Source organism: Nelusetta ayraudi, unplaced genomic scaffold, assembly GCF_046127955.1.
Source record: "Nelusetta ayraudi isolate G7.1 ecotype Tasmania unplaced genomic scaffold, CSIRO-AGI_Nayr_v1 ptg000007l, whole genome shotgun sequence".
In the NCBI taxonomy this organism is placed as follows: domain Eukaryota; kingdom Metazoa; phylum Chordata; class Actinopteri; order Tetraodontiformes; family Monacanthidae; genus Nelusetta; species Nelusetta ayraudi.
In genome coordinates this window covers 7808324-7835621 of record NW_027466057.1, presented here as the reverse complement: position 1 = coordinate 7835621, position 27298 = coordinate 7808324, and the positions used below count along the sequence as shown (strand labels likewise).

General features: G+C 46.1%; 2 protein-coding genes across 2 annotated transcripts in view; one reads left to right on the top strand and one right to left on the bottom strand.

Annotated features, from left to right (window-relative positions):
* Nucleotides 1-7298, top strand: part of fsip1 (fibrous sheath interacting protein 1) — a 28068-nt gene extending 20770 nt beyond the window's left edge. The window contains exon 9 of the mRNA XM_076018385.1: nt 6203-7298. Within this exon, the coding sequence (XP_075874500.1) occupies nt 6203-6295 (93 nt within the window). The 3' untranslated portion in view covers nt 6296-7298. The remainder of the gene's footprint in view (nt 1-6202) is intronic.
* Nucleotides 7299-9688: 2390 nt separating this feature from the next.
* thbs1a (thrombospondin 1a) lies at nt 9689-16604 on the bottom strand. Its single transcript, XM_076018380.1, has 21 exons — nt 16521-16604; nt 15745-16304; nt 15511-15589; nt 15321-15410; nt 15099-15208; nt 14667-14792; nt 14297-14393; nt 14000-14170; nt 13736-13912; nt 13453-13626; nt 13077-13357; nt 12768-12986; nt 12549-12656; nt 12030-12189; nt 11804-11922; nt 11243-11477; nt 10909-11136; nt 10548-10819; nt 10366-10463; nt 10134-10273; nt 9689-10044 (listed from the first exon to the last, which is right to left on the bottom strand). The coding sequence occupies exons 1-21, from the start codon at nt 16582-16584 to the stop codon at nt 10037-10039; spliced, it is 3516 nt and encodes a 1171-aa protein (XP_075874495.1). The 5' UTR covers nt 16585-16604; the 3' UTR covers nt 9689-10036.
* Nucleotides 16605-27298: the final 10694 nt, after the last annotated feature.

The window sequence follows — 27298 nt, the reverse complement described above, 5'->3', positions numbered from 1 at the left end:
TAATAAATATTCGTGTTTGACTTCCAACTGCCGGCTCATTGTAGAAATCTGAAGAACACGAACGCACAGCTCAGAGCCGCCGCTAAGCTGTTGCTGAGTCTGTGGGCTTTGGCATCAATGTGTCCAGGAACCCGGCGAAGCCTCGCTGTCATTCCAGCTCTGCAGTTTCACAACTCTTTTTCCACCGTTGCCGTTGCCAGAGAACAGGGGCCGTGAAGAAATGGGCAGAGTCTCTCGGCCGTGGTGCATCTCTCCCGCTTGATCCCAGCGTTATAGCAGCTGCTGGCTGCTCGCCCTCTGGCTCCCCTCGCTGTCTGTGCTCGCTGGCCAGCTCCTCCTATAATGGGGACTGTTTGCCAAGAAGGCGTCTTCCCGTTAATCTCCACTATTCCTCCTTTACTCTCGCTAATGACTGTTACCATGGCGCTCGTGAGGAGTGTTTGTTGGGTTAGCGCTTGAAAGGCCTCGATAAGAAACAGAAAACACATTTTTAATTTCACGTCGACCTGAAAGAATTTTCATTAGTTTGGTCTTTAAGCATTTGCGAGAAATACACTAACAGTCAGTGTTTGGACACACCTGTTTCTTCTTCATCTTTACTACTTTCTACACTGTAGATACATACTGAACACATCAAATATATGACCAGGATATGTGGATTAATGTGGCAAAAGAAATAAAAATGAAATACCAAAATATGTTATATATATTTTATATGAAGTGTGGCTATAACAGATTATCTATAATAGAAAACTTGTTTGAGTTATTTCACACTTTTTTGTTTAATACATATTTCTTATGTGTTCATTGATAGTTTTGATGCCTTGAGTGACAATCTACAATTCACAAGTCATGAAAATGAAAGAAAAACCATTAAATTGGAAGAATATGTCCAAACTTTTGACTGGCAGTGTATCTCAATACATAAAACTGTAGCTAATAATAATTCATGTTCTCCCATTATGGTGTTATGCAGTAAAGTGTTAAATGAAAATATTTAAAGGGCACCATATCATGAAAAGTATATATTGTCAGTGTTTTGCAATTATAACACGTTTCTCAGTTTCTTATGCTGCAATTCGTAGTACGGTAAAAGAAACAATTCTGTCGGTTGACCCCTTTGTGACACCACAAAGAGAGCTGCTATCTCACCGATGCCTCCCCAGGTTAGTGTCAGCGGCCCCAGGCTGATTTCCCACCTGCCTGCCTGCCCTCTTTCAATCTAGTGGACGGTCCAACAAAAGAATCAATGTTGGCTGGCGGCAAAAACCGAGCATTTTTCGAAAAGATTTTTTGGAGTTCTAAATGTGCCGTTTTCCCCGAGATCCATATGTTGTGTTAAGAATTAGTCACGCAAGGCTGCTGAACTCCACTCTGGGAGTTGTGAGAGAGTGTGTGTGTGTGTGTGTGTGTGTGGGTGGGGGGAATAAAGATCTGAAAAATCACCTTATCCCATGATCCTCATGAGCTCACCTTGAGCTAAGCTCTTGCAGTAGCTCTGTCGGATAACATGCTGATGTCACCGGTGGACTATTTGTGCAGCAGAGAGTGGACACAGTGTGTTAGTCCTCTACTATCTGAGGAGGCGAGGCGATGAATAGAACTGCGGCTTGTGCGAGAAGGGGCAGGAGCAGGCTTCTGAGTCTGTGGCAGATAAAGATAAAGAAAGTCGAGGCATGTGAGTGAAGTCACCCCCTCCTCCACCCCTCCCAGGTATCCCGAGTGAACGTGAGCCAGCGGCGAGCTGCACGGAGGCGGCGGTCTGGACCAGACGACTGAACACTTGAGGCTTTGTCCGTCCTGCCCTCGGGTGGGGAAAAGTGATACGGGCCAGAGATCAGTCGGGGTGGGTGGGGGTGGTGGTGGTGGAGGGAGGGGGGGGGATTTGGGACGGAGGGGGCGGGGGGTGCGCTCCATCTTTTACACACCTGCTCAGCCGCAGAGATCTTCCCGCCTGGAGGGGAGGCGACACACCAGACAAGAATCCAGGGGTGAAAGCGTCAGTTTGCGGTCGACGCGTCTCTGGGGAGGCGACTTGCACTCGGTTCGCGCAGCGTCTGCGGGCCACATTGAGACGGATGCGCACGAGCCAATTGGGTTGAGCGCAGCACGTCTGCGATCGCAATTTTTTTTTTTTTTTTTTTGCCGTTTATTTGTCTCCGAGTTCACCCCGGCCGGCTTGCGACCTTTTGCCGTCCACATCCCAGTGACACAGACTGTGTCTGGGCCGCAACATCAAAGCCGCCGCCGCTGTTGTCGCGCCTCAAAAACGTCGCTCAGAAACAACCGATAGACCCACACGCACAAAAAAGAGGGGATATTTTCAAGGGACGAAGCTGTAGCCGCGTCTGGAGGCAATTTAGCAGAAAATGTCATCACGGGACAGGCCGCTGTGATTGCAAGCATGCCATTCCAATTAGAAGGTAGGTCTTCCAGCCGGACTGGCGGGCGGATACATTTTTGGCTCCTTCAGGGGAGAATGTTGCATTGTTGATAAAAGCAGCCCCCCCCCCCCCCCCAAAAAAAAAGTCTGATTTAAGTATATATAGTAGGGAGTATAAAAGGATACATGAGCAGTCACAGCTGAGTCAGATGTTGCAGCTCTTCTTGTTGCATTAGCAACAGGTCTGGAGGAGCAGTTTTCTTTTCAAAACCTAAATTACCTAAATTACTGTAACTTATGCCACATTCCATTCACCTCCAAAGCTGTAAGTCATTGACTTGAATTGACTTCATGGACCAGTGAGATAAATATATCAAAGAAAACGTTCCAGTCCAAAGTCCAAAGGCGGAAAAGCAAAATAGACGCGTTCTCGTCACTGCAGTGGTTGGCCAGTGCCAGCTGATGAAGAGTTTGCACGTGTCAACACAACAACAGCACATGCCCTGCTAAATGTTGCTCTGCACTGCCAGTGATGCCGATGAATGACACATAGACAGAGCCTGCTGAACTGCCATCTCGGGGTTCTCTTCAAGCTGTACGTCCTTCATCATGCAGAAGATCGAGAGTTTTTAAAAATCCAACTTCTGACTCAAACCCCCTGTCCAGCTCCCTGTCCTGTCAGCTGTTCAATTACACAGTAGTTTTGACTTTCTATTTCAAAGATAAGCTTGTATTGGTCTGTTGCCATGGAGGAGCTGCTATCTATGTTGGCTGCATCCCTAATTTTCCTCAAGGCTGTTCTTTCATTCTCAAGTGCCTCTCTTGGTTGTGGGAACTCTGGCTTCCTCCCACCGACTGAAAGTCCAAAGAGGCACGTCGGCTGAACTGGCACCACCAAATTTCCCCATAGGTGTGAATCTGCTGTGTGTCCCTTTGTGTTGGCCCTGTGATGAACTGGCAGCTTGTCCAGGGTGGACCTCAAGACAGCACAGAACAACGGGTGTGCTGGAATCAGCAGGAATCAATGCAACAATGCGAGCAGCTCAGTGGTCTAATGGTAGAGTGTCCGCCCTCAGACTGGTAGGTTGTGGGTTCCATCCCCGGCCGAGTCACACCAAAGACTGTAAAAATGGTACCCATTGCCTCCCTGCTTGAGATTCAGTATTTGGGGTTGGAACTGAGGGGGGGGTTAGAGCACCCAATGATGCACGGCTCTGCTGCTGCCCACCGCTCTCCCTCAGGGGATGATGGGTCAAATGCGGAGGACTAATTTCGCATCCTTCGGGATGTGACAATCACTGGGACTTTAACTTTTTTTTTATTTTTTTATCAACAACTAGGTTTAGGTTAAGACCCTCTTGAAATTTCCAGCCGTGTCAAGTTTCTGTCGTGCACATTTCCCGTTTCCACATCTTTCCTAAATCTGTCGCCCTCTCGCTCTCCTGTTTCCTATAATTAAGAAATCTCTGCTGGGAAACGTTTTGAACTGCAAATCGCCCAACTGGCAGCGAGTCACATGTGTTTAGCTGGCTGTGCGCGAGACAGACAGACGGACGGACAGAGAGGAAAGCACATATCAGTCACCCACAGACAGCCCCGGCCTCCTCCATATGAAGGGCAACTGAGGTCAACCGCCCTTTAAAAAAAAAAGTCTCAGAAAAAGAGTCTCAGCTGGAGAAAACATGCTTTCTCAGCGACTTTCATCTAGACCTGCACTTCCCACGAGCTTGGGGCTGTTTCAGAGCGTTTAGAGCCAGCGGGACACAACGCTGCGCCACGCTTCTCAACAGCAGCTTACTGTTTACGCTCAGGCACGTGCAGCTAATTATACCCCTTTAAAAGAAAAGCAAAAAAACTTGCAGCGAGAAAGAAAACAGCTGAAATAGTTGATGCCACTTTAACTCTCTGAGGTGAAGGTCAGCCAAGTCTGCAGGCAAAGGTCCCAGCCTCGCTGCGTCTGTGTCAAGGAAAGCGAAAAGTGCCGCCGGGAGCATCAAGGTTGGAATGCGATCGTGGTGCCTGTGGTCTCGCGTCCGCGGGCGCGAGATGATATGCAGCGTCTCGTTAATTGAGAAACGTGGCCCAACCTGTCTCGTGACCCGAGGGAGCGGCGAGGGTCAGCGCGATCGGGAGGACTTTGAACATGGCCTGGATCATCTGGGAAAGATCTTTACCTGGGTCCTCCTCCAGGGGTTGGTGAAGCGGCTGGAGCAGCTTCAGAGGGTGGTCGTGACAGAGCACCCATGATCAATGAAAAGTGCTGCGGATATGTACGACGCAGGAATGTGGTGTCGGGTGACTCGGCTGGACACTGGATGGAGAAACAGGGCAGGGGTGCTTCCAGTGAAGCTGGATTTCATATTTTCTGAATGCTCGTACGGGGTACAGCTTTGTAATCTTGGCTTTCGATAAAAAGAAGAAGTCAGAATATACGCAGTGCATGGCTGGATCTGAGTTCCCTTTGAAATCCTCCGCAAATGCTGCAGCATCAACGTGTCCTCCTGCATCAGGCTCGCATCAAGTCAAGCAAACTAGCAGAGGCCAGCGAGCGGCTATCAAGCCTCAAACGTTAGCGATTGGCACAAACAAGGCCGAGCTATTTGACCTACATTTTCTTTTTCAGGTCTCATTTGACATCAGGGACACGGCCTAATGAAATAACGATGCTTCCCTCTGTCCGATCCACGCACACAAATCACTTGGCCACAATAACCAGATGAGACGGTCGGGTGCCAGTGTTGTGTTAGTGGCCTGATGATCAATGATTTGCAGCTCCTGCTGAGAATGAGTGTCTGGATCGAGATGCTGTTTTCTCAATCCAGGGACCTCGCGTTCTGTTCTCTGCTGCTCGTCTGCGGCTAAATCCAATGTTCTTTTTCAGTTGACTGCAAAAGAACAATGCCAGTGATGAGTGGACCAGATTGACCGGACGAGCGGACCTTTCAGTGTCTTTCTAATGCAATTATTAATGATTTCACTTTTCGCAATAGATGAGATTAAAATGAAGTTCTTGATCTCGTTTCCATCTGTAAATTTCTAATTGTAAATCAATATATTTCTGGAGTTTGCATCGTTGAATCAAATGGATTCAGCCATCTGCTGTGCAGCATCCCCAACTCTTGCTTGACCTAATGTGCCAGGGCAATCACATGCAATTGCCGTTAGAGTCAAGTGATTTTTCACATGCATTGATCGGTTCTATTCTATTCTATTCTATTCTATCCTATCCTATCCTAGCCATACTGACCGATAAAAGCCTGATAGACTTGACAATGGCTAGTATTAAAAGCCTGCACCTCGCTGTCTCTTCCCAGAAGGGCGTCGCTCCTTCCCTGAACTCTTGCCGTGAGCAGCCAGTGAGGATTGCGACTTATCGGAATCAAAACAAGTGTAACGTCCAAGTGGAAGCGTTTTTATCGCTCCGGGCAGCTTCCAGCGAGGCACCGGCGGGACGACCACAGCAGTGAAGTATTAGCGCGACCTGCCACTGTTATCACAGGCCAGGCATTGACACAGCACATTGTCTGGATTTGCGGGAGAATTTGATTTTTATGCCCGGTAAATGATTTTCCTAATGGGAACAAGTTCTGGGAGAATGCTGGAGAAGACAAAAGCATGGTGTCATCACTCCTGTAATAATAAAGGCACGTGACTGGGCTCCTGCCACAGATCCGTGGAAGGAAAGGAGTGTGTTTAGTCATAACGGTTTAAACCTTTTTTTTTGCCACATTGATCTCTGTCGGCTCAGATCGCACATACATTGTGAATGATGTGCACAATACATTGTTTTTTTTTTTGTGTGTGTGTGTCTTTCCATAGAGCGAGTTGCCAGACCTGACCGAGGAGCAGCTACTCAGCCTGCTGGATGAATGCGATGACCCGGCTGAAGGCTGCTCCCAGAATCTTGAATAGTGGGGGATGTGAACGCACCTTCGAAGGACTCTTGGAAAGGAAACCGTCCACACCATCCATCAAGAAAACTCACACAGACACAGACCATAAAATTCTCCTGACTGTATCGCAAAGCAAAAGGAGCGAGAGATAAATGCAAACTCATCCAGAAGAATGCTAAAACCCCGGTAAACTTTTCGGACGACACCGCTAAAGGTTCCGTTAAATGAAGCGTATTTCTAAAATCCACAAATTGTCTCCGATTGTCCACACGCCTTTGATTTTGAAAGGATAAATCAATCAGTTTATTTTCCCTCTGGAGTTCAAGTCGCCAACATCCAAACGGAGAGCTACGTCTTCCCAACACAGTCCACGCCGGGCCAAAAACAATAACCTGGAGCAGGGGCCACGCCTGCGTCAATTAGTGCGTCCTTTAAACAAACAGGTATCTGGGTCACAGCACCACTCGGTGGCTGCTGATTAAAATGGCTCCTGGTGGTCCTGTTTATTTGGCCTCCACGGCTTGACGGATGCAGGCGGATGGCGTTGCTTTGCTTTTTAATTGTCCCCCCCCCGACCCTGTGTGAGGAAGCGTAGCAGCGGGGGGGGGGGAGAGGGTCGGGGGAGGATAGCGGGTGGTGGATGTACGGGTAATCGCTGCCATTAACTCACAAAGTCCGCAGGCGGCCCGTGACAGTAGGCGCGCTTTTATATTTGCTTTGAAAGGGCCCCTCCTATGAAATATAGTATGTGTCTGTCAGTAACGTGCAGCCAGGCATCCAGCACAGCTGTTAATGAGGACAAGAGGGATGATGTGGGCTTCGCAGGAGCAGACGCCTCGGCTCCCGGCATTCCTTTCATTCCCGTCTCTCGCGGCTCTGCCTCAGAGTCGACAGTCGGATGAGTGAGGCCTCCTCACTCCTCCTTCAAGTCCAGCGCCAGGTGATCTGGCTTTATTTTGATTTTTTTTTTTTGTTTTGTTTTTTGGAAGTTTGAATCTTTAATAAAGTCAAATACTGCAGCGCTTCAGCTGAGAATGGCTCCTGTGTGGCCTCCGCTGGCCACCTGGCAGACCTCGCGCACGTGAGGACACTCAAAGGGGCCCTGTCTGTCTGTCTGTCTGTCTGTCTGTTCCACCCCAGCCACACAACTGTGACCCCGTCCGAGAGCAAAACGTGCGGGAATTGTCGCGCATTCCTGCAATCAAGAGTGGAGGTCGGAAAAAAAAAAAAAAAAAACGTGTTGGCCAGGTGAGTCTCCAAGGTCAAAACCCAGCAGAAGAATCCGGCGAGAGTCCTGAGTGTTATCAGTGAAGCCTGCGGCCCTATCTGAGCGGGAGTCTCCCACTGAGCCCTGGGGAACGGCAGGAGTCGGGCTCGAGGCTCACGGACGCGCGTGGAGTTTTCAAACGCCGTCGCTGATTTGAACGATATAAATTTTCAGCATTGAAGACACAATAAAGTTGGCCGAAAAAGGGGGGGGGGGGGTGAGTGGAAACACAGTGAGCTCAGTGTGGTGGTAAGAATGAGGTCACTTGTAATGTAAAGAGACCTGCGGCATTCTGAGGCTGTCTGGCCTTTCTCTGGCACGACTCTCTCCGGAGCCTTAGATTGCAGCTCTTTTATGGCTCTGTGAAATATCTCAATTAACAGTCTGAACTCTTGTCTGCCCATGATATACTGGAGCTCCCGCCGAGCCCACAGGCCGGCCATGTGTGGATATCTCATCTCCCAGCGGCTTTCGTTGAGACACAACTGTTTTGTTTTTTTGGGTTGTTTTGCAGCTCTCAGCTTTAGCTTCATTTCACTTTATAGGTTCACGTTTTCCTCAGGTGTTCTTATTTAAAGGTGTGAGTAGATTCCGCCTTAATCTGAGGGGCAGCTTCCCTTGCAGGCACTGTTTTAAGTGAGTTATACTTCATGTTGAGTTTTCCTGCTGCAGACTACTCCCTTTCTCTAAGGCTTCGCCCCGCTCGACTAATGGATTCCAGTCGCTTGACACAGCACGACTCCACTCACTTTGCTTTTTTTGGGTGGAGAAACCAAAAAAAAAAAAAAAAAAAAAAAGCCCAATCGCTGGGAAAGGTTCAACAACAGACAAGGATACTTTTTTTTTTCTTTTCCTGAAATGTTTATTGTTCATTTGTCATTACAAAATACCGAGTAGGAGTATAAACAGCACTTTGGGTAGAAACTATAATACAAAGTTTGTATAAAAGCTTCACTAATAATACAAAAAAAAAGAAGACACAAACAAAAAAAAAAAAAAGACAGACATCCTCGTGTCAGTGTGCAAATAAGTTCATACAGACAGAAACGCTTCCATAGGAGGTTACGTTTCTCGATAAATTATTTAAATAGCAGATATCTACACAATGAAAATAACCTCAACATTAAACATAAATTATTATTTTTTTAAAAAAAAGAGATGAACAGGAAATACATTTACCAAAACACAGTCGAGACAACATTTCTATAATCCTTTAAGTTCCTGTTTGGGCTTCTTTCGTTACAAAAATATCTTATATACAGCATATTATTGTGATTAAAATCTTTGCTAAAAAAACGAAACAGAAAAAAAAACAACAAAACACAAAAAAGCAAACTAATTTATACTCTGTTACTAAGACAAGTGATTCTCATGTATCGCTTTCCTCAATACAAAAACACATAATGAGGTAATATTTGTACATAAAGGGTCTCATTTGATTTTTCCCTTTGTCAGAAATGTAGACAAGCTCAGGCACACCAGTCATGCACGCTGCAGACACAGGACAGAGATGCTTAATAAAAGTAATGCCTTTTGGATTATTTGGGTCATTCTACAAAAAAAAAAAAAAAGGGCTGGATAGATAGAGAGAAAAAAACCTCCATTAGGAATTTCATTGGAACTATACTTGTGATGGTTTTTTAATTGTGACAGGAAATAAACTGGCCCTTGTTTTTCACGTCCCTTGACACTGTCAGAAAAGATCAGACATATAAAATAAGTGAGATGTTCGCAATTTGCTGTTGCTCCAAAGCAGTGTTTAGTGCGCCTGCTTTGGGGCCCTGTGCTCTACTGAATTTGTATGTTTTCTTTGCTTTTTTTTTTTAAATAGTGCTCTTTCCTGAGAAGATAATTATTTTGTTTTTTTTTTACAATAAAGATTAATACATTAAGTATGCATGGAGGAGGGTCAGGAAACGTCTTCATAACTCTGCTTGCTGGATAGCACACAAAACACAAAACACACAAACATTCGCACTCCTCGATAGTAACAGCCAGTCCATAACTTTGGTCTCTCAACGCTTCCTTCAAAGGGGTATAGTCAGTTCTGCTACTGTTCTCTTCTTCGTCTGACACAAAGATCTCGAAGTCCACAGCAGATGTGCATTAATTCTCAAAAACAAAAACGTAAAAAAATATGCAAAGAAATCGAACTCTCTTCCCTTTGGTTTCACTTCCAAACCAACAACAGTCCAGGTGTGCAAAGCAACAAAATAGGCCCCAATCCGAACCCCTCCCACCCCTTCCCTCTCTTCAATGCAGATCAGAGCAACAAGGTGAGTTGGTCACTTTCTTTGAGTTTGGCGTAATGCTGAAGAATCACCTCCAAACTTTCATCAAGTCATTCATCAACACCAACAACTGAGGTCAGCTAACCTCGCGTCAACTCACTTGCTCTTCATTCCTCAAATATTGTTTTTCAGGACACAGTTTTGATCCAGTTCTTGGCTAATCTACTCATACTGATTCCCTCCAGAAGCCTCCACAGTCCAATTACGAATCTGAAGGAGAGGAAGGAGAGGGACAATGTCACAACTATAGTCTTTAGTCTAAAAACCCAAAAAAGAAAATCAGTTACTTATCTGCTTACCTTTGCATTTGTACTTGAGATCTGAGAAGTAAACCATCTCCTGAGAGAAGACGTACAAGCCAAGTCGTCCACCGGCGTACGTTTTGTCATAGATGTTTCCAGAATCAGCCATAATTCTTTTGCCTTCAAACATGACAACTCTGAAAAGAGCGTGCACAGTCGTGAGTTCCAGGCTTTTACATAATCATAGATTTAAAAGTGATGAAAGAATATTTTGAGGATTTATACCAACCTAATGAGTCCAGTCTTGGGTCTGTGAGTCAGATGCCATCTGTAGGCGGTGAAATCCTTCCAGCCGATGTTCTTGGGGTCGTGCCACAAAGTGCGGACCTAAAACAGATGAGATGCGGGAGTTAAAAAAAATTGGGTACTGTTGTGTTGCCTCTACGACTGAGTGAATAAATGGACTCTTACCTGTCCTGCAGTGTCACCGGTGTGCCACAGGGCATTCCTCAGATGCTCTCCAGGGCCGGTGGTGGAGTTGACCACTTTGATGGACAGGCCAGAGTAGCCTTGAGCTCTGGTGGGGGTGTTGGACCAGTAGGTCTGTGTGATCTGTTTCCACATCACCGTGTAGAAGCGAGAACTGGACTGGTAGCCAAACACAAATCCGGCGTAGTCGTCGTCTCGGTCGGTGTTGACGTAAAATGTTCCGCTGAAGTCCACGGCGCTGAACTCGTCATAACCTGAAACCAGACACCACGAGGTTTAGAGCAGGTTCCCCAAATTTTGGTGAATGCAACTGCAACATGATGGTCCCCTGTTTATTACGCACCAACAGCGATGCCGGGGTCGCAGTTGACGGTCTGCACCAACTCCTTGCCCTGGTGGCGGACAATCCAGTTGGGATCAATCTGAGAGGTGCCCTTGGGATCCAGAGGAACCATTTGGAATCTACGGAAGTCTGTTTCACTGATGGCGAAGTTCTCGGGGCACACGTCATCGATGTCCAGAACGCTGTCGTCATCAAAATCATCTTTGCACGCATCACCGCGGCCATTGCCTAAGAGGAAATAGGGGCATAAGAATCACACAGAGTCCCCCCAAAAAAACTCAGCGAAGCTGAATCATCATTTATGTTTATGTTATGTTTCTCTTGATCGACTCACCATCAGTGTCTGTCTGATCGGGGTTATGAACCAGCCGGCAGTTGTCTTTGTCATCTGGAATGCCGTCGTTGTCGTCGTCGTGATCGCAGGCGTCACCCTTGCCATCCTTGTCATGGTCCGCCTGGTTGGCGTTGGGTATGTAGGGGCAGTTGTCCATGTTGTTCTGGTGACCGTCCTCATCAATGTCCTGGTTGTTGTCGCACTGGTCTCCAACACGATCGGAGTCCGAGTCAATCTGTAGGAGAGCAGGATTCCTTTAAAATGAGACTTTCTCAAAGGCCGACGTGCCTTCACACTGTGGGACGATTGTCCTCCCTTCAGTCTGCCCTCACCAGCCTTAATATGAGAGGTGCCACTCGGGGCGTGAATTAAATGCGGTCCCTTGTTTTCAGGAATGCAAACAATGTCCCTTCAGACGAGGGCCAAGTATTGTATTTGTTCCACAAGCAGACGAAAAGAGCAGAGATGAAACAGCTCCACACTTTGACCGAGAGCCTTGAATCACCTTTTTTCCTTCACATGCATTTTAACAGCTCTGATAAGCTGAAATATGACTGGTACCTGATCAGGGTTGTGCTCCAGCGGGCAGTTGTCACAATGGTCGCCAACACCGTCTCTGTCTGTGTCTCTCTGGTCCACGTTGTAAACATATGGGCAATTGTCGTTTTCATTCAGAATACCTGTTCATTTGAGAGACGGCCTCAGTTTTCAAGGCTGCACAAATGCTTTGGAGATTCTTGTAAATAAGCGACACATCTAATGTGGAACTTTTGTAGCTGCTGCTTACCATCGCCGTCAATGTCTACTGCACAGGCGTCGCCCTCTCCGTTGTTGTCAGTGTCAGTCTGGTCAGTGTTAGCCTCGTAAATGCAGTTGTCACAGCGATCGCCGACGTCGTCCCTGTCGGCATCGTACTGGGCAGGGTTGTAAACTCTTGGGCAGTTGTCCTGAAATGAAGGAGAGGAGTTTTGAATATTTATACAGAGTAAATTACACATTCCCTTGCTCCACTTCAAAACAACTATTAATGTTTTTTTTTTTTTACTTTACCAAAGTCTAAACCCAAAGCAAGAATTACAGGCGGCGACATGCCTTCTGCTTCTCATTTTCAGCCCGAGTTTTAAAATTGGATTTGTTCGCTCCTTTCAGTCTCACTTTTCCACTTTCACACTCTACTGAAGGGACGCAAATGTGGAAACTTCACATTCCTGTTGCCCAGAGGAAGAACGGCTACTTGCTGATTGCTACGTGTGGTTGCTGAGGAAAGCACAATGCGGGGCTAAAAAAGGCTGCCACGAAGGCTCACCCTGTCATCTGGGATCCCGTCGTTGTCATCATCACTGTCGCATTCATCACCCAGGCCGTCTTTGTCGTGATCCTCTTGGCCGGAGTTGGGGAGGTTGGGGCAGTTATCCTGAAAGGGAACAAAGGAACACGGGGTAAGGAGGCAGCCCTCGCCACGGCTAACGCGCTAACGTCTGACGACGGCCTTGTCTGTGTCTGCTGTACTGCGTAGACTGCGCACCTTCTTGCAGTGGTAGGTGGCGTTCTCCACGCACACCAGGTTGGTGTTTGGCCATCCGTCGAGGTCAGTGTCCTCGCCGCAAATGTGACCGTTCCCGGCGTAGCCTGGTCTGCACTCGCAGCGGAACATGGTCTCGGAGTAGACGCCCAAGTAGATGCAGTATGCGTTTTTATGGCAGTTGTGGCTGCCGTCCTGGCAGGGGTTGCGGGGTTTGCAAGCCTAAAAGAGAGTCAACACACCATTCAGAAAACGGGCGCAGCCAGCCAACTATCCAAAAATGAATGAATGAATGAATGAAAAGAAAGCTACCTGTTTTTTCGCAGTTGCTTGTTCCAGCCCTCTTCCGAAAGGCTGAGAGCCAGAGAAACGTGCAGGGCAGGGCAAGCAGTTGTAGCCTGGCTCCGTGTTCTCGCAGCGGTGGATTCCATTGTGGGTGTAGCAAGCGTCGGGGACCTCGCTGCACTCGTCGATGTCCTTGCAGGTGACGCCGTTGCCGGTGTAGCCCAGCGGACATCTGCCGCACTTGAAAGAGCCGTCGGGGAAGCTGGTGCACTTTGCTCCGGGGAAACATGGGCTTGAAAGGCAGCCGTCTGGAGGAAAAAACATGTTTTTTACGCCTTTAATGAGAGCTCTTTTGCAGGCATCTTATTAGCCTCAAGTTCACAGCCTAGTCTCCAATCCTTACCGATGGGGCAGCTCTGCGTGTTGCACACTTCAGACATTGTGCCATCGCCAATGCAGTCCTTTCCTCCATATTTGGGGGCGGGGTCTGAGCAGAGACGTTTTCTGCTCTGGACTCCTCCATCACAGGTAACAGTGCAGGTGTTCCACGGCGACCAAGGTCCCCAACCTCCGTCGACTAAAGGCAATAACGACAAAATCATTAGTCAGCGCCCCAATGATTTCTTTTCTTCTGGATTCACGCATGCAACGCGTTGCACTTGCTCTGCCAGTGAAATTCAACTCACTGGGACAGGGCGCCATTTGGCAGACTTCAGTTTGCCTTCCTTCTCCCTGGCAGTCCATGCCACCCATCTGTGGCGTGGGCGAGTTGCAGAGGCGTATCCGGGTGATGTTTCCCTCACCGCAGGTCACAGAGCAGGAAGACCAGGGTGACCAGTGGCTCCAGCCGCCGTCCTGTTTGACTGTGGGCAACATTGACGCGCCGTCAAATTCATCACGCCCTCAAACATTCATTAAACACAATGGCCGGGCTAAGAAGGGTCGCTTACATCGCTTGTCGCATTCCTGAGGGTAGCAGTCACGGGTCTGGACAGAAGTGCCTTCGCAGTTGCTGTTGATGCGGTCACAAGAGCGTCCCCGCTGCTGGATGCCTCTGCCGCAAGTCACCGAACAATGGGTCCATGTCGACCAGGGGGACCAACCATCGTCTTCGTGGATCGCTGTAAGAGAGGAAGGACGTGAGGGATGGTGATCAGAAACAGGATGTCCGGGGGGGAATGGAATAATAATAATAATAATAATAATTATAGTAATGATAATAATGATGAATTAAAAAATGGGCTTACAACTTCCACACCGAGGGCAGCACTCTCCATCAGGCACGGTAGCATTAGCGCAGGGGATCAGAGGGCAGGAGATTTTGCGGCACACGGTGACAGAGTTCTGGAGAGGAGAACAGAGAAGATTTGCAGAGTTGATTGGCTGTCTGACTGACCGCTGGTGCCGCTCCAAAAGTTGCAATTTACAATGACAGCGTGACACTACCGCATTGTTGATAGAAAAAAGAAAATCCTCGCTAACATTCTCGGCTAATGAAACATGAACTGAACAACCTCACTGCAGTTGGCGCTGCTATCGCTTCACCGCAGCCGGGGGTAGGGGGGGCGGGGGGGGGTTGTTGAAGTGATGTGCCAGGTGTGTGCGCTCGTGACATACCTGGCAAGTGCACTCGGTGCAGCCGTCCACCGTCCACTCGTCCTTGTCCTTGTACACGATGCCATTGTGGATGCAAATGCCACTGTGGACGTTGAGATGAGCCTTCATCTCCTCGCTATCCAGAGTCTGTGGGGCGAGCAAGGCAAGAGAGAGGGGTGGGGGGGTGAGGAGAGGGCTCTTTAAGAGGGAGGATGGAAAACTTGCACTCTGCCAAAGTTCCAATACAAATGAATCACCGACCCACACCGTGATTGAGACATTGGTCGGGCTCGAACCTCGAGCAACAGCCAAGACATATTTGTTTTCCACATGGGACCCATTAAGACCCTGGCCGGCGGGCTGCCGTCGCAGCGACAAGTGGCCGCGCAGTGGAAAGCCATTAACTGGGAGCGGTGGGGAAAGACGGAGCGGAGAGGATCAAAGGCCACTCACCACTTTCTGGAGCTGGTGAGCCAGTTGATCGACCACGATGCCCAGACCTCTGAACTCCTTGAACATGCTGGCGATGTCGTTACACGTGAATCCACAGACTGACTGGATGTCTACGGGGTGGTGGAGAAGAAGCCAGTGAGTTTTTTTTCTCTTATTTTTTTCTCAGCCCTTTAAAGGCATCCAGAGTGAAAGACCTGCCACTTCAGACAGGACGGGCCTCACCTTTGGCTCTCTGACCGGCGTAATCGTTCCTCATGGCGGCGCTGGTGCTGTTGACTGGGTGGTCCAGGGTCATGACATCAGTTAAGGCAGCTAGCAGGTAGAAAGAGAGTAACAGAGGTGGATTTAAATTCCACTGCATGGTGAGGATTTGGAGATACAGGATTTTTTTTTTTTTTTTTGCCTTTCTCACCTCCAGTGGTGCACTCTTTACTTCTCAGAACGTCATGGAGGGTGGTGCCGAAGACAAAGCGCACATTCTGAAGCACTCCCTGACAAGCAAACAAGTCGAGACACACGTGAGTGAAAGCAGTCAGCGGCGGGCACACAAAGTATAAGGATAAGGAGATCATTTTTTGCATCATTAGACGGTAAATTGGTTTCAATCTGGGCTGAAAAAAAAAAAAAAAAAGCTGGCGCAGCTTACCATGAATCTGTCCCTGCCGGTTCCCTTCCCAATCCTGAGCTTAGCGACGTCCGCCACCTCCTGGGTCAACACTCTGTGGATGGGCACGTCCAGGTCCGACACGTTGATCTCGGTGCAGCCGATGTACAGCTGCACACGGTCGTCCTGCACGAACAGTGTGATGTTCTGCCAGTGTCCATTGGCCAGGACGGCGTCTTCGATGGACACCAGCTGCTGGTGGGTGGCGGTGGTGAACATCACGTCCAGGGTGTCCGCCTTGCCGTTGGAAATGATCTCAAAAATGGACCCGGAGCCGTCGGTCTTCTCCAGGGTCAACAGGGTGCCCCGGGTTTTCTTGAACTGCTTGAGGCTGACCAGGAGGATGAAGCCCCTCTCGGCCTGGATGGAGTCCAGCAGGTCCCTGAGGGAGCTCTCGGGGACTGGGGGGATCAGGTCCGCGTTCATGACCTTGTAGGCGGGTCTGCTGGGGTCGAGGCCGCGGACCAAACTCACTCCGTTCTGCCTCTTGCCGACCCGGGCGAGGTCAAATAAGTCATACACGTTGTTGTCGTGCCGAGTGACTGCAGTCAACAAGAAGATAAAGGAATGCTCAGTTTTATTTTTTTTTAACCCCCTCCAGCTTTTCATCATAAGAGTGTGGATAAAAATGCACTTCCATTTATGGCGACAAAATTCTTGTTAAAGCAAATTTGGATATTTATGCATATTATCTAGGAAAGTTTTTGCAGCAACATAGCGGTTCTTCTTGCACAGGCATCAAATATTTCAGTTCTTACCTGCCAGTCTTGCACTCTGACAGCTCCAAAGCGTCACAAGCAAAAAGATGCCACGGAGCATCATCTTGAAATGTGAAGTGGTCCCTGTTGGGAATAACAAACAGCACGTTGGTACCCGTCTACACTTCAACATGGAATTAATTACAGCCTATCAGAATGACAGCTTACAAACCTTTTTTTAAAAAAAGAGAAAATTCCCCAAAAAAGATTTGAGACAGAAAAATATTTTTTCCCCCCTCTTAACAAAAAAATAGCATCAACCAAAAAAGAGAAAAGTCCTCGCGGCGCCTCCAATTATTTACTCCTGCTCTCCTGCTGTAAGAAAAGTTTTTGCTCTCAGCTTCTGTCCGGCTCTTTTCCCTCACCGGCGCTTGGACTTTCACGCTCTCCTCCAGCCGACAGCCGCCTATTTAAACAGTCTGCGGACATTCCTGAGTCCCGGCTGGGCCAATCAGGAGGCTGCAGGAAGGAGGGACGGACTTGTTTTCTTACCTCACAGCCAGTCACTGTGATATCCGCGACGCACACAGAAGGGGGGAAAAAGCATTCCTGGATTTCCATCATCAGACAAATATTTCATACGCACCCGGGCCAAGACTCCGGCCGTTTCCGGTCGAATGTATCTCTAACTATCATAGATCGAACTCATATTAAAACGCCATTTCAGGGTTTGGAAAGTTTATACTAGTGTTTTATTCAGGCGTTTTTTTTGTGTGTGTTTTTTTTTTAATAATTAAATGAATTCGCCGTTGAGACACAAAAGAGGCGGCAAAGTGCGCGTGAACGTTTCATGAAACATCGAATTTTAGCCGAAAACCTATATTTACTCAAAACCCGACCGCTATCTGTCTCACCCTCTCATCAGGCACCTCTGCTTTCTGCAGTCACGTTGTGCAGTTCTCGATATTGCCGCCAGGGGACCCAGTGAGCAGTAAATGTGAGAGCGAAGTTATGAGACTGAGGACCTGGATCCATTTAAGTTCTTGTGTGTCTTCATACCTCATCTAAAAACACTTGCAAATGATTAAAAACAACACCTTTAGGCTTATTTCCCCCTTTCAACCCGCATGTGCTCAAGTCAAACAAAGAAAATGCTTCACCGAGGTCCCTTTTTTTTGGGCCAATATTTCTGTATTTCTTTATTATTGTAACATCATTTAAGAATATTTGCAGATGATAAAAAGACACCAACAGACACACTGCCCACAATTTAAACCACGTGTGCTCAAGTCCATTAAGAAAACACTTCAAGCAGGTTTCTTAATGTACAAACACACATGCACACGGATGAAAACTGAATTTCAATGAAGAATTCATCATTGCACAAGCTTCTCTCCACTTTCAGCAGAGAGGGATGAATTGCCTTTATCGAAACAAAAACAGCAACTCTACGATGCAGCTGCAGTTTAAAGTGGATTACGTACATCTGACCCAAATCACAGTTCTACCACGCGGGGGCGGGGGGGGGGGGGGGGGGGGTCCGGGTTTTTCAAGGTTTACGGCTGAGGGTTGAACCTGTTGAGTCTCTGTGTCTCTCCCGGGCCACCACCGAGTAAATACCAAATTCTCGTGTCAGAGTTGTTTTACCTCACCTCCGACCAAAGAAACATTTTGTCCGTTTTTTCATTAAAAATCAGTTTACGGACTGCTTGAAACACGGCAGCAGGACGGCTTGTTGATAAAGGGTGAAAGACAGAGGCCATGACAGTCCTGACAGCCTTCTGGAAAATCAGGGGCGCACCGAGACGGCAACACGCTGGGATTACTTAGACTACAAGCAAAAAGGGGAGGGTGGTAGTGTAAATAATGGCTGTAAGAAGCTCTGATTGAGATGACAATCATGAATAGCTGCTTTGTAGCCAGGCCGGGTTGTAAGACAGCCGTCTCGAGCTGCGAAACTGAATGAAAGTGGAATAATAATAAAAAAAAAAAAAGAAAGTCTTCCCTGGTTTCACAGGGAAGATGGAAAACCGGAGATGTCTCAAGCAGGTGTGATTGGGCAAAATGCTGCCGACGGGACTGCGAGCTCCCAGCGTGGGAGGTGTAAACTGACGGGAGTGTGTCTGAGGGGAGGATGGCTGCTGGCTGACGGATGCTCGCCAAAATGAGCCGAACACTCCAGCAGAGGCGGAAGGCAGACGGACGCCGAGCGTCTGCTGCCTGCCAGCCGGTGTTTGTTTCCATCTGGGAGACCTCAAATGTTTGAAGATAAGATATCCTTTTAATATATATATATATTTTTAAATATTTACCGTATGAAAAATGACCCGAAACGTCAAAAAGCAAACAAACACAAAATCATTTGATAACGTTCAGTCTGTTTTGACACATTTAACACTGAAATGACTGAAGCATTGAGAAATGCAAAATGACCTTCGTCAAATTGGTCTGTTTTGAGACATCTGGAGAAAATCCCACACCAGCGTTAATCCTTGTTTTCTGATGCCCCACTCGATATCCCGTCCTTCTTACTGTATATAGCCTTTGACGTCAGGGAGACCCTGAGCAGGTGCACGTTCAGGGCGACTACGGCAGTATGGCAGTTTACTTACTCTATGTAAACATATATGTCTATTATTAGCAAAAGCGTACACAGTTTTAGTTTGCTTTGTGACCTTACATAATAAAAACCATATGTATTTTCTTCCCCATCCCATTTTATGCCAATAAATCCCAGTAAGGGTTCCACACCTTAGCTTTGTTTGTTCAATAAACACAAAACAGCCTATTTAACACAAACACCGGCGTCCAAGGTAACAAAACAGTTGAGCAAACACCTCCAGTTCTAAAGCTTTTTCAAACAGCCCATAGACTCTGAGGAAATTTACTACTTGACAGTCAATCAAATGTAGCAAATTCCTGATAATTTGCACCATGCGTCAGTGAACATTGACTCAGTCAGAGTTCACTCTCACGGATCCGAGCGACCCGAGGCCAGAGGACGCTAAGAGATATGGTTCAGGCAGGCCGAGTCACGTCGGCTCGGAGCTGCGGATTCAAAGCAAGCACGAGCTGTGAGAATTTCACCCTAGGAAAAAAAGTTCCGGGACACGCTACTTTATGTGTGCATCAGCGAGAAGGCGACTAATAACACGCAACTGAGGAGGCCTGTTAAAGAAGTGGGTAATTAACAGTGTGACGGCATTGTCTCATTGTGCAGCCTCTTTTGTTAGTGTGTCAGCTGTGGAGAGCCTCTTATTGAGCTGTAAAGTGCAGAGGAACGAAATAAAAACTGTGTTTAATCACAGTTAGCGGTGGCGGCTGGGGTGCAATTTAAAAATAACAATAACGAAAAAAAGGTTATTGCGGCAAAATAATAGATAAATTAATAAAATAATAAAATTAGATAATAATACTCGGGAGTTTACTTTGAGCGTGAGCGATGGGGCGAGCTTATTTTGCGCTCCACTGAAACTCTGTTGAAAATATTTTTTTAATGTAGTCCCAGTAAAACAGAGCCAGAGTTGTTTTTTTCCATGTTTACAGCTGCATCAGTGGTGTGTTTACGACCACATGGAAACAGCTGAGGCCGATGGGACGGACCTTATGGGATTAATATTAGGCGTGCAGTGACGCAACCGATCAGTTTTTGTGTCTGCGCCGACAGGTTAAGGCTTTCTCTGGACGCGTCCGCTCTTTCTTATGACTAAGTCTCCAAGCATTTTCACGCCTTTGCCACCTTCTTTCGTCTGGAATGGTTCCACTCCGATGTGCCCCGCAGCTGCCCATAGCTAAGCCAGAACAAAATGTTTACTTTGAAAGATACGTGTTTAGAAAGGATGGAGTTTTTTTTTTTTTTTTTTAAATCAAGCAAAGTGAGCCTCGCTGGAACGCATCGTTCATCACTTTTTATGTCACAAAACAGGCTGGGAGGAGCACACATGTGCAAGCCAGGGAGGGAAACTTACAACAAGGGTGAACAACAGAGAGTAGAAAATGGAAAGAGTGTGTAAGAGGTCTTCCGGAAGGCAGCTACGCATGACTCACTGATAAACAGCACGAGTAATCAAAGTTGATCGCCGGCCATCTTTCACCCTTGGAGCTTTTGCTAATTCCTGTCAAGGGGGAAGGACGGTGTTGCTTAATTCCCGTCCACGCCGAGCTTAGCGTGGCACATGTAGTACAGCAGCAAGCAACAGTAGCTTGGTGTTCTTCCAAGAGAGTTTTACAATGTAGAAAATGTTGTTCACAAAAGTAGCTGCTGGCAGTGAGCGGCAAGTGATTTGATTCTGTCAGTCGTTTGGCTGTCGGCGGACACCATTAATTCGAAAACTGACTCGTAGCTGCTGGGCCTAATAAATCATGTTTGGCCTCAGGGAGGTTGGAGGAGACGCAAGCTGTTGTCTTTGGGGCTGGCACACCTTGGCAAAATAACAGTGTGTAAAACGGCTCTGCTAGCAGTAAATGACAATTTGTTAAAGTATTTTGTTGTGCACCTGTAACCATGTCAAAATAGATAACAAATAGATATAAATATAATTGAATAAATAGGATTAAAAACGTTAAAAAATGTTTAATATTAATTGATTAATGCATTAAAAAAAAGTAACAATAATAATTTAATATAAAAAATATGAGGATAGAGAATTGATGTCACTTCCGCTTTCGGTGATTGCTGAGACGCAGCACCTGGCGACGCTGCAGCAGAGGAGCAAACGAGAAGAGAATTGGGAGGAACGAGCGGCGATTAATTAAGCAAATTTGACGGTTAAAAAGTGGATTTTGATTCAGAAAAAAAGCATCTACCTGTTCGGGAACCGACAGGTATCATTACGAAACTAAAACAACGTTGGTTTCGGTGAGTTTTGTGTTTGTTTTATTGTATTTTACCGTGTCATGTTTTACTCCTTTTTCTTTCATGACGAAGGGTAACACGTAGCTGTCTGCGGTTGAATTATTTGTTGCACACTGTTATCAAGTTATTATTTTGTTGTTTATGACTGAGTGGTACTGTGAATATAGTATGAATGTTGTGTATTATGTAGTTTTGTCCGAGACGGAGCGAGTTGGAGGAGATGGCTCCGCCGCCAAGTTGAGCTAAAAAAGATCCTGTAGCTAGTTTTAGTCTAAAGCAGAGACACATAGTTAAAGACATTTATTTATATACTTTGAAGATTTATTTACGTTTATTTTGTTTCTGACCTGCTAATAAGCAGGTCAGGTTTTTTTTCTTGGTCGGGAACTTGGATTTTGGACGGGACGTGACGAGAAGCAGCATCGGTGTGCAGGCGTGCACACACGTGAAAGAAGGACAAGATGGCGAGCCAGACCCAAGATTTCACTTGGTAACGTCTTACCAAAGGGGGTAAGAGTACCAGACTTTTGAGCTGAGATTATTGTTTTGTTTTGTGCTGAACCGGGAACGGAGATTATTTTTTTGAATCGAACTGAGAACTTTGAATTTTGAATTTGAATTTTGACTAGTTGCAACATTCTTTTTTTTATTTTCCTTGAACCAAATCGGACTGAGTTTTTATTGAACTGTTGAACCTACATTTTCAGTTGAGCAATTGATTTAAGGTGGAAAACTTTTCTTTACTTTTGTTCATCTCTGAGTGTACTTTGAATTGTAGTGGTCCACTGTTATTTTCCTTTTAAATTTAAATTTCTTTACCGTGCAGGGAAAGAAATTATATTTAACTACTAAATAGAAATAAAATAGGAGTCCTAAATAGTTCTAATCTAGAAAGGTCAAACAGAACTTAATTTACTTTAAATTAGTTCCTAAAGTGGCCAAAAGAGGGAAAGTGACTAAAATATTTTCATTTATTTTTTCTGCTTTGTGTCTTATTAATTCTTTTTTTTTTTTTTTAATAGAACCTGCAGGAAATGTTTTTTTGTCTATTGTGGTTTTTTCCATGCTTAACTTTTGTAGTAAACAGCCAGCTTTTATATAAAGTGAATGTCCCTGAGTCGTTAATCTTACTCCTACTCCTCCGACCCTAGAACTGGTCCAGTAGCATAGACAGTGTTGCAACACAAGGGCTACACACCTGTAGGCAGTTGATCAGTCATGTTTTGCTGCATTGGTAAAGTCTCAGATTGCAGTTCCAGTTGTTTTTTTGTGCTAAATGCCACAGATGTGAAGAACCACAAAAGACTAGAGTTGCCGACCATGGCTTAAAATACGGAATTGTCCCATATTTGACAATGAAATGATGCGTCCCGTTTTAAATCAATTCGGGTCTGGGGTTGTCTCGTATTTCTGAGTTGTCTTGAATGTACATTTATTGTCGACACAAACCCTCGCTAGTTTCCATAGATTTTGCAATCTAAACTGCAATCTACGTAGCTGCAGGCAATACCATTGCACAACCCATCCACAACAACTGCGTACTGGCTGCGTAGCTTGTGTAGAGTAGGCTATGAATCAAGATGGCAAGTCCTATTCAGCTTTATTTATTTAACTTATTTGTAAAAGCCATCCATCCTGCACTTTATGGATTATTGTGTAAAAATATGTTCAATTAAAAGATTTCAATACAATTTAAACATTCCGCTTTTTTCTAATGTCCATTGGGAGCAAATCAGTTCAAACTATGTGAACCATACACTGTTCTGAAACTCCATTTCAAGTCATGATTTACCACTACTGGCCTGTGATGGTCAGCCCTGCAGGGGGCGTCCTTTATTTTTCTGAATGAAAAGTTGGCAACACTACAAAAGACGTGGCTCATCTTTCTGTGTGTTAGCGTTAAGCTAGCTCAACCTTGGTTGTGTACACTAGGCAGAAAATGATTCATTAGTTTCAGTGAAGCTGCCTGATTCCTGCAACTGACGTCATAGTCTGATGATGTTGGATGAAGCGTTGACATTTTTTTGTTTCGGGCTTCTCCTTTTCTGGTTACGCTTTGACACCAAGTCATCCGTGTGGCTCCTCTGCTTATAGACACAAAAGGCTTTTTTGGTTTCTTGAGTGATGACATTTGCTCTCGCTGGTGCTCTGAGACTTTTCTCCCGCTAAGTCTGCTCGTTTGACTAACGAGCTGACAGACCACACGCTTGCAAGTGTACAGCGGAATGCTGGAGGTCTTCTGACAGAGAAAACAGTCAGTGTTGAACGCTGCGGCTCATCACTGATGCTGCATACGGCTAAGTGGGTAATGGCAAAACATTTGGTTTATTCCAAAAGAAATTCTTCTGAAAACGTTTGATAAATAAATAAATAAATAAGTGTGCTTTCTCAGACCTTAGTTGTAAGTAAAAACAGATGATTGGCGGTCAGGGTTGACAGTTATATAACGGATGTGTTAGAAAGAAGCATACTTCAGGCAGAAATCAAGCACTGTTAGCCACAACTAATCTGGCATGCCGGATGGAAATTTCCCAAAATTCTTTAGGTTGATCTCACACATCCACATCAGGAAGACCCACAGAAAGTATTTAACACTTGAAAGGTGGTTAGATGAACATATTTATCACATTCAAGCAGACCAATCACCAATCACTTTTTTCTTCTTTTTTTTTTGTGCCAGTTTAGCCTACGAAGCTGAAGCCTTTCTATTAAGGCAAAGGAACACATTAGCGATCTGTCAACACTTTCTGGTGAACCTCCACAACTTCTGACTACACTATTGCCAAAGCCTGTTGTGAGTAAAACATCTAAAACATATTCTCCACCAAAGAAAGAGGAAGTGTTTTGTTCATCTGTATGAAAAAGCCGACCAGTTCTGACAAAACTGCTACTACTGAAGCATCAATGCTAATGTCTTTAGCAGCAGCTAGGCTTGCATTCACTTCCTGTATTTCTTATTTATACTCTTTGTGGGATTTCTTTAATGTTAGAGTCACTTCTTAGCTTTGCCACACGCATAACGATGCAGAACGACAACAGAACTTGGCAGAGAGACTTGCGAGACTGGTTGCAGATATGCCCCACCTCTCTATGTTGGTAGATGGAACAAAGACTGAACCGTAAACTTTGTAAATTTCCATGATTATGGGTTCAATTTCTTATTTTTCATAAGCGCTGTATCAGTTTGACTTCCGCACAGAATCAACACGGCATCACCAGCTCCCTTGTCTGTTTGAAAAATGAACATATCAAATCTTGTGATGGTTTATTGTTGTCCCAGATGTTGACTTACTTGTGAACCTGAGCTTTGCATCTGGCCACGCTCATGTTTACTGTGCAGGCGAAGAGAGTAAACTGATCCTCTCAACCTAATTCCGCATGACATCAAACTCACAGCTAAATTAATGTTCTGAGACATAGAGCCAAAATGAAGACCTCTGAATTTCTGGCAATGAATTGATTATGAAACAATGTGACGAAAAAGTGTGTTATCAGCCATTGTGAGAGGTTAGTGCAGTATGTGCAGCTTTCTCTCTTGAAGATTTTTCAAACCAAAATCATCAGTGTTTTGGAGAACATCCGGTGCTGTTGCGAAACGTGGGATTTTCTTTCAAACGGTTGTGGAGGAGAGGCAAGAGTCCTGTTCTCTCCTGGGGACGGACCAGGTTTCAATGTCTGACCTCCAACTGCAGTTTCAACACTTTTCTAAAAGGCAAAATGGGTGTTGACACTGAGTTTTAGTGAGTCGAGCTCCCAGGCGAAGCTGTTTCACCGTCGGAGCCTTTTCCTCCCATAGCTCTGTAGTTGGAAGCAGTAGTTTATAAAGAAAACATCTCGCTGATGATAATGTGCGCTGGGCTGTACACGCTAAGTCAGTGGCACCGACTCACTCTCCCACACACACACACAGCTTTAGCGACCCTGTTTTTCTTGGTCTATTCTTGAAATTCCACACCGCTTTTAGGAAGTAAACTCTCGCCATGTCGACTCCGAAGGACATTAAACTGGTAGTGAAACAAGCTCCGGCTTTGCCTCTGAGCTCATGGGTGCGCGACGAGGCCACAGTCGAATCTAGTCAAAGCAACACGACGGCGTGAGCAACAAGCACGCGGTTAGCGCATTCCAGCTGTAAACACCAGCGGTTCTCCTGCTGCTCTTACTGGAGCTCCGAACCGCGACAAACCCAAATGTGTGACCATTGCCTTCTTTATATGAGATGTCAGTCGTCAGAGGTTCCAGTGGTTTGGCGCCGGTACATAACAGGCAATGAGTGGTGCCTGTGCCACTGCTTAAGGTCAAGATATTACTAAATGCACTAATGATCAGAACATTGCACGGCAGCTGGACCAACAAGATTTCAGTTGTTCAGTTTTGCTCATTAGTCTGAACAAACTCCAGTCGAAAACATTTTCAGTTGGTCTTCAGATTCCATTACCGGATCAGATCACTTTAATTGGAGGCAAAAACAAACTGAGAAGCAAAGTCTTCAACAAACTGCCGCAAAAGCAGATGAAACAGAAGCTAAGCTGATCATGGACATTGTGAAGAACATGAACGAGGAGCGTTAAAAGGTTATTTTTAACACTTTTACCTCAAATTGATTTTGGCAAGATGCTGCGGCATTTCGCAGTCAAGGAGATGCACTCAATCAATCCAATACGTCTTTGCTTCCCCTAAGCAATCATAAGTGCGCAAACACAGCAGAGTGCAGAAGATGCAGGCAGTGAGAAACCACCTCAGGACGAGGTCACAGCCACCTGTTACCTGCAGGCAGAGGTTCACGTTGCCGCAATGAAGCCATGACTATGAGCTCTAACTACCAGGCCTTCACCTTCAGATACTGTTGTTTGCTTGTTTTTCGATGGATACATGAACTGATCCAAAGGTTTCAGGATTTGGTGTTCCAGGTAGGAAACAAATCTCCACTTGTTCCTTCCTAAGGTCTTTGTTGCTGTAACTGGACGATGATGCTGTGTAAACAAGAGCAGCGCACTTGGGAAAACATCAGTGAACACTCTTCACGATTGGGGCGAAAAGGTCTGACCCCCCTGGCACTCTCGGCATGCCGGGAGACTTCGGGAAGCGAATGTGTCATCCGTGTCTCTTTGATCCACGGCACGTGAGTTCCACAAGTTTCCAGATGACCGTAAAGAAACAAGCGTTTACCTTTTTGGCTTAGGTCGTATATTTTCATTTTTGACCCAAAAACGTTTTTTGTTTTATGCCTTCCAGGCTCGGAGGTGCTCCCGCATGAGTCATCCAGATAAACATGTCTTGGCTATGATGGCCTCTGATTAAAATCCCTTTTCATGGCCATGAAATCGACTGTACGCTACCCTGTATTTTGGATTCCGTGCATTCTTGTAGATGTTTCTGCTGAGCAGAACCAGGTGGGTGTTTAACGTTTTCCAGTAGCTTTATTGCACAGATTTGCCCCTAAGCTATAGGTTATCCGTGTGCAAGAGTCGCCCTAGAATTCCCAGCGCAGACGGCACACGATCACGTTCGGGCTGCTGCGCCTCTAGGCCTGATTGACGGCACGTTTTGAAAAACGCTATGAGATGTACGCACGCGAGCGTTAAATAATCTAGGTAATTTATAGAGGCAGCGCTAAGCATAAATGTAATAATACTAGACATAATATAGACAGGATCCACTTCCTAGTTCACCACAGTCTCTATACAGACTACTAATGTGCAGATTTACTACGTGCACTCTGTGACATTTACCCAGAGTGCTGTTCTCCCACCATTAAGGTCAGTAAATGCAGCATGCAGTAGCCTTTGCGCAGTGTTTTAAAAACCATTCCCCGGCTCCTCTCCTAGAAACTCGCCAGGGTCTGTCGGCCTCGCAAGGGAAACTGAACCCACGGTGGCTCTTTTACTGTCTTCTTTGTGCTCCATTAGGGCTGTTTTTACTCAGCGCTGCCACACGGCTTGCCAAGTCCCCCAGTAAAAGTAGCAGAGACACCGACAGGACTCCT

Bases quoted from the DNA above. Each gene is read 5' to 3' on its own strand.
- thbs1a (XM_076018380.1), bottom strand. From the start codon at position 16,584: ATGATGCTCCGTGGCATCTTTTTGCTTGTGACGCTTTGGAGCTGTCAG. The intron at 12,190-12,548 runs GTGAGCCTTCGT...CCTTCATTTCAG, and splicing joins ACGGGATCCCAGATGACAGG to GACAACTGCCCAAGAGTTTA. The intron at 10,464-10,547 runs GTAAGAGTCCAT...CATCTGTTTTAG, and splicing joins CCGGTGACACTGCAGGACAG to GTCCGCACTTTGTGGCACGA.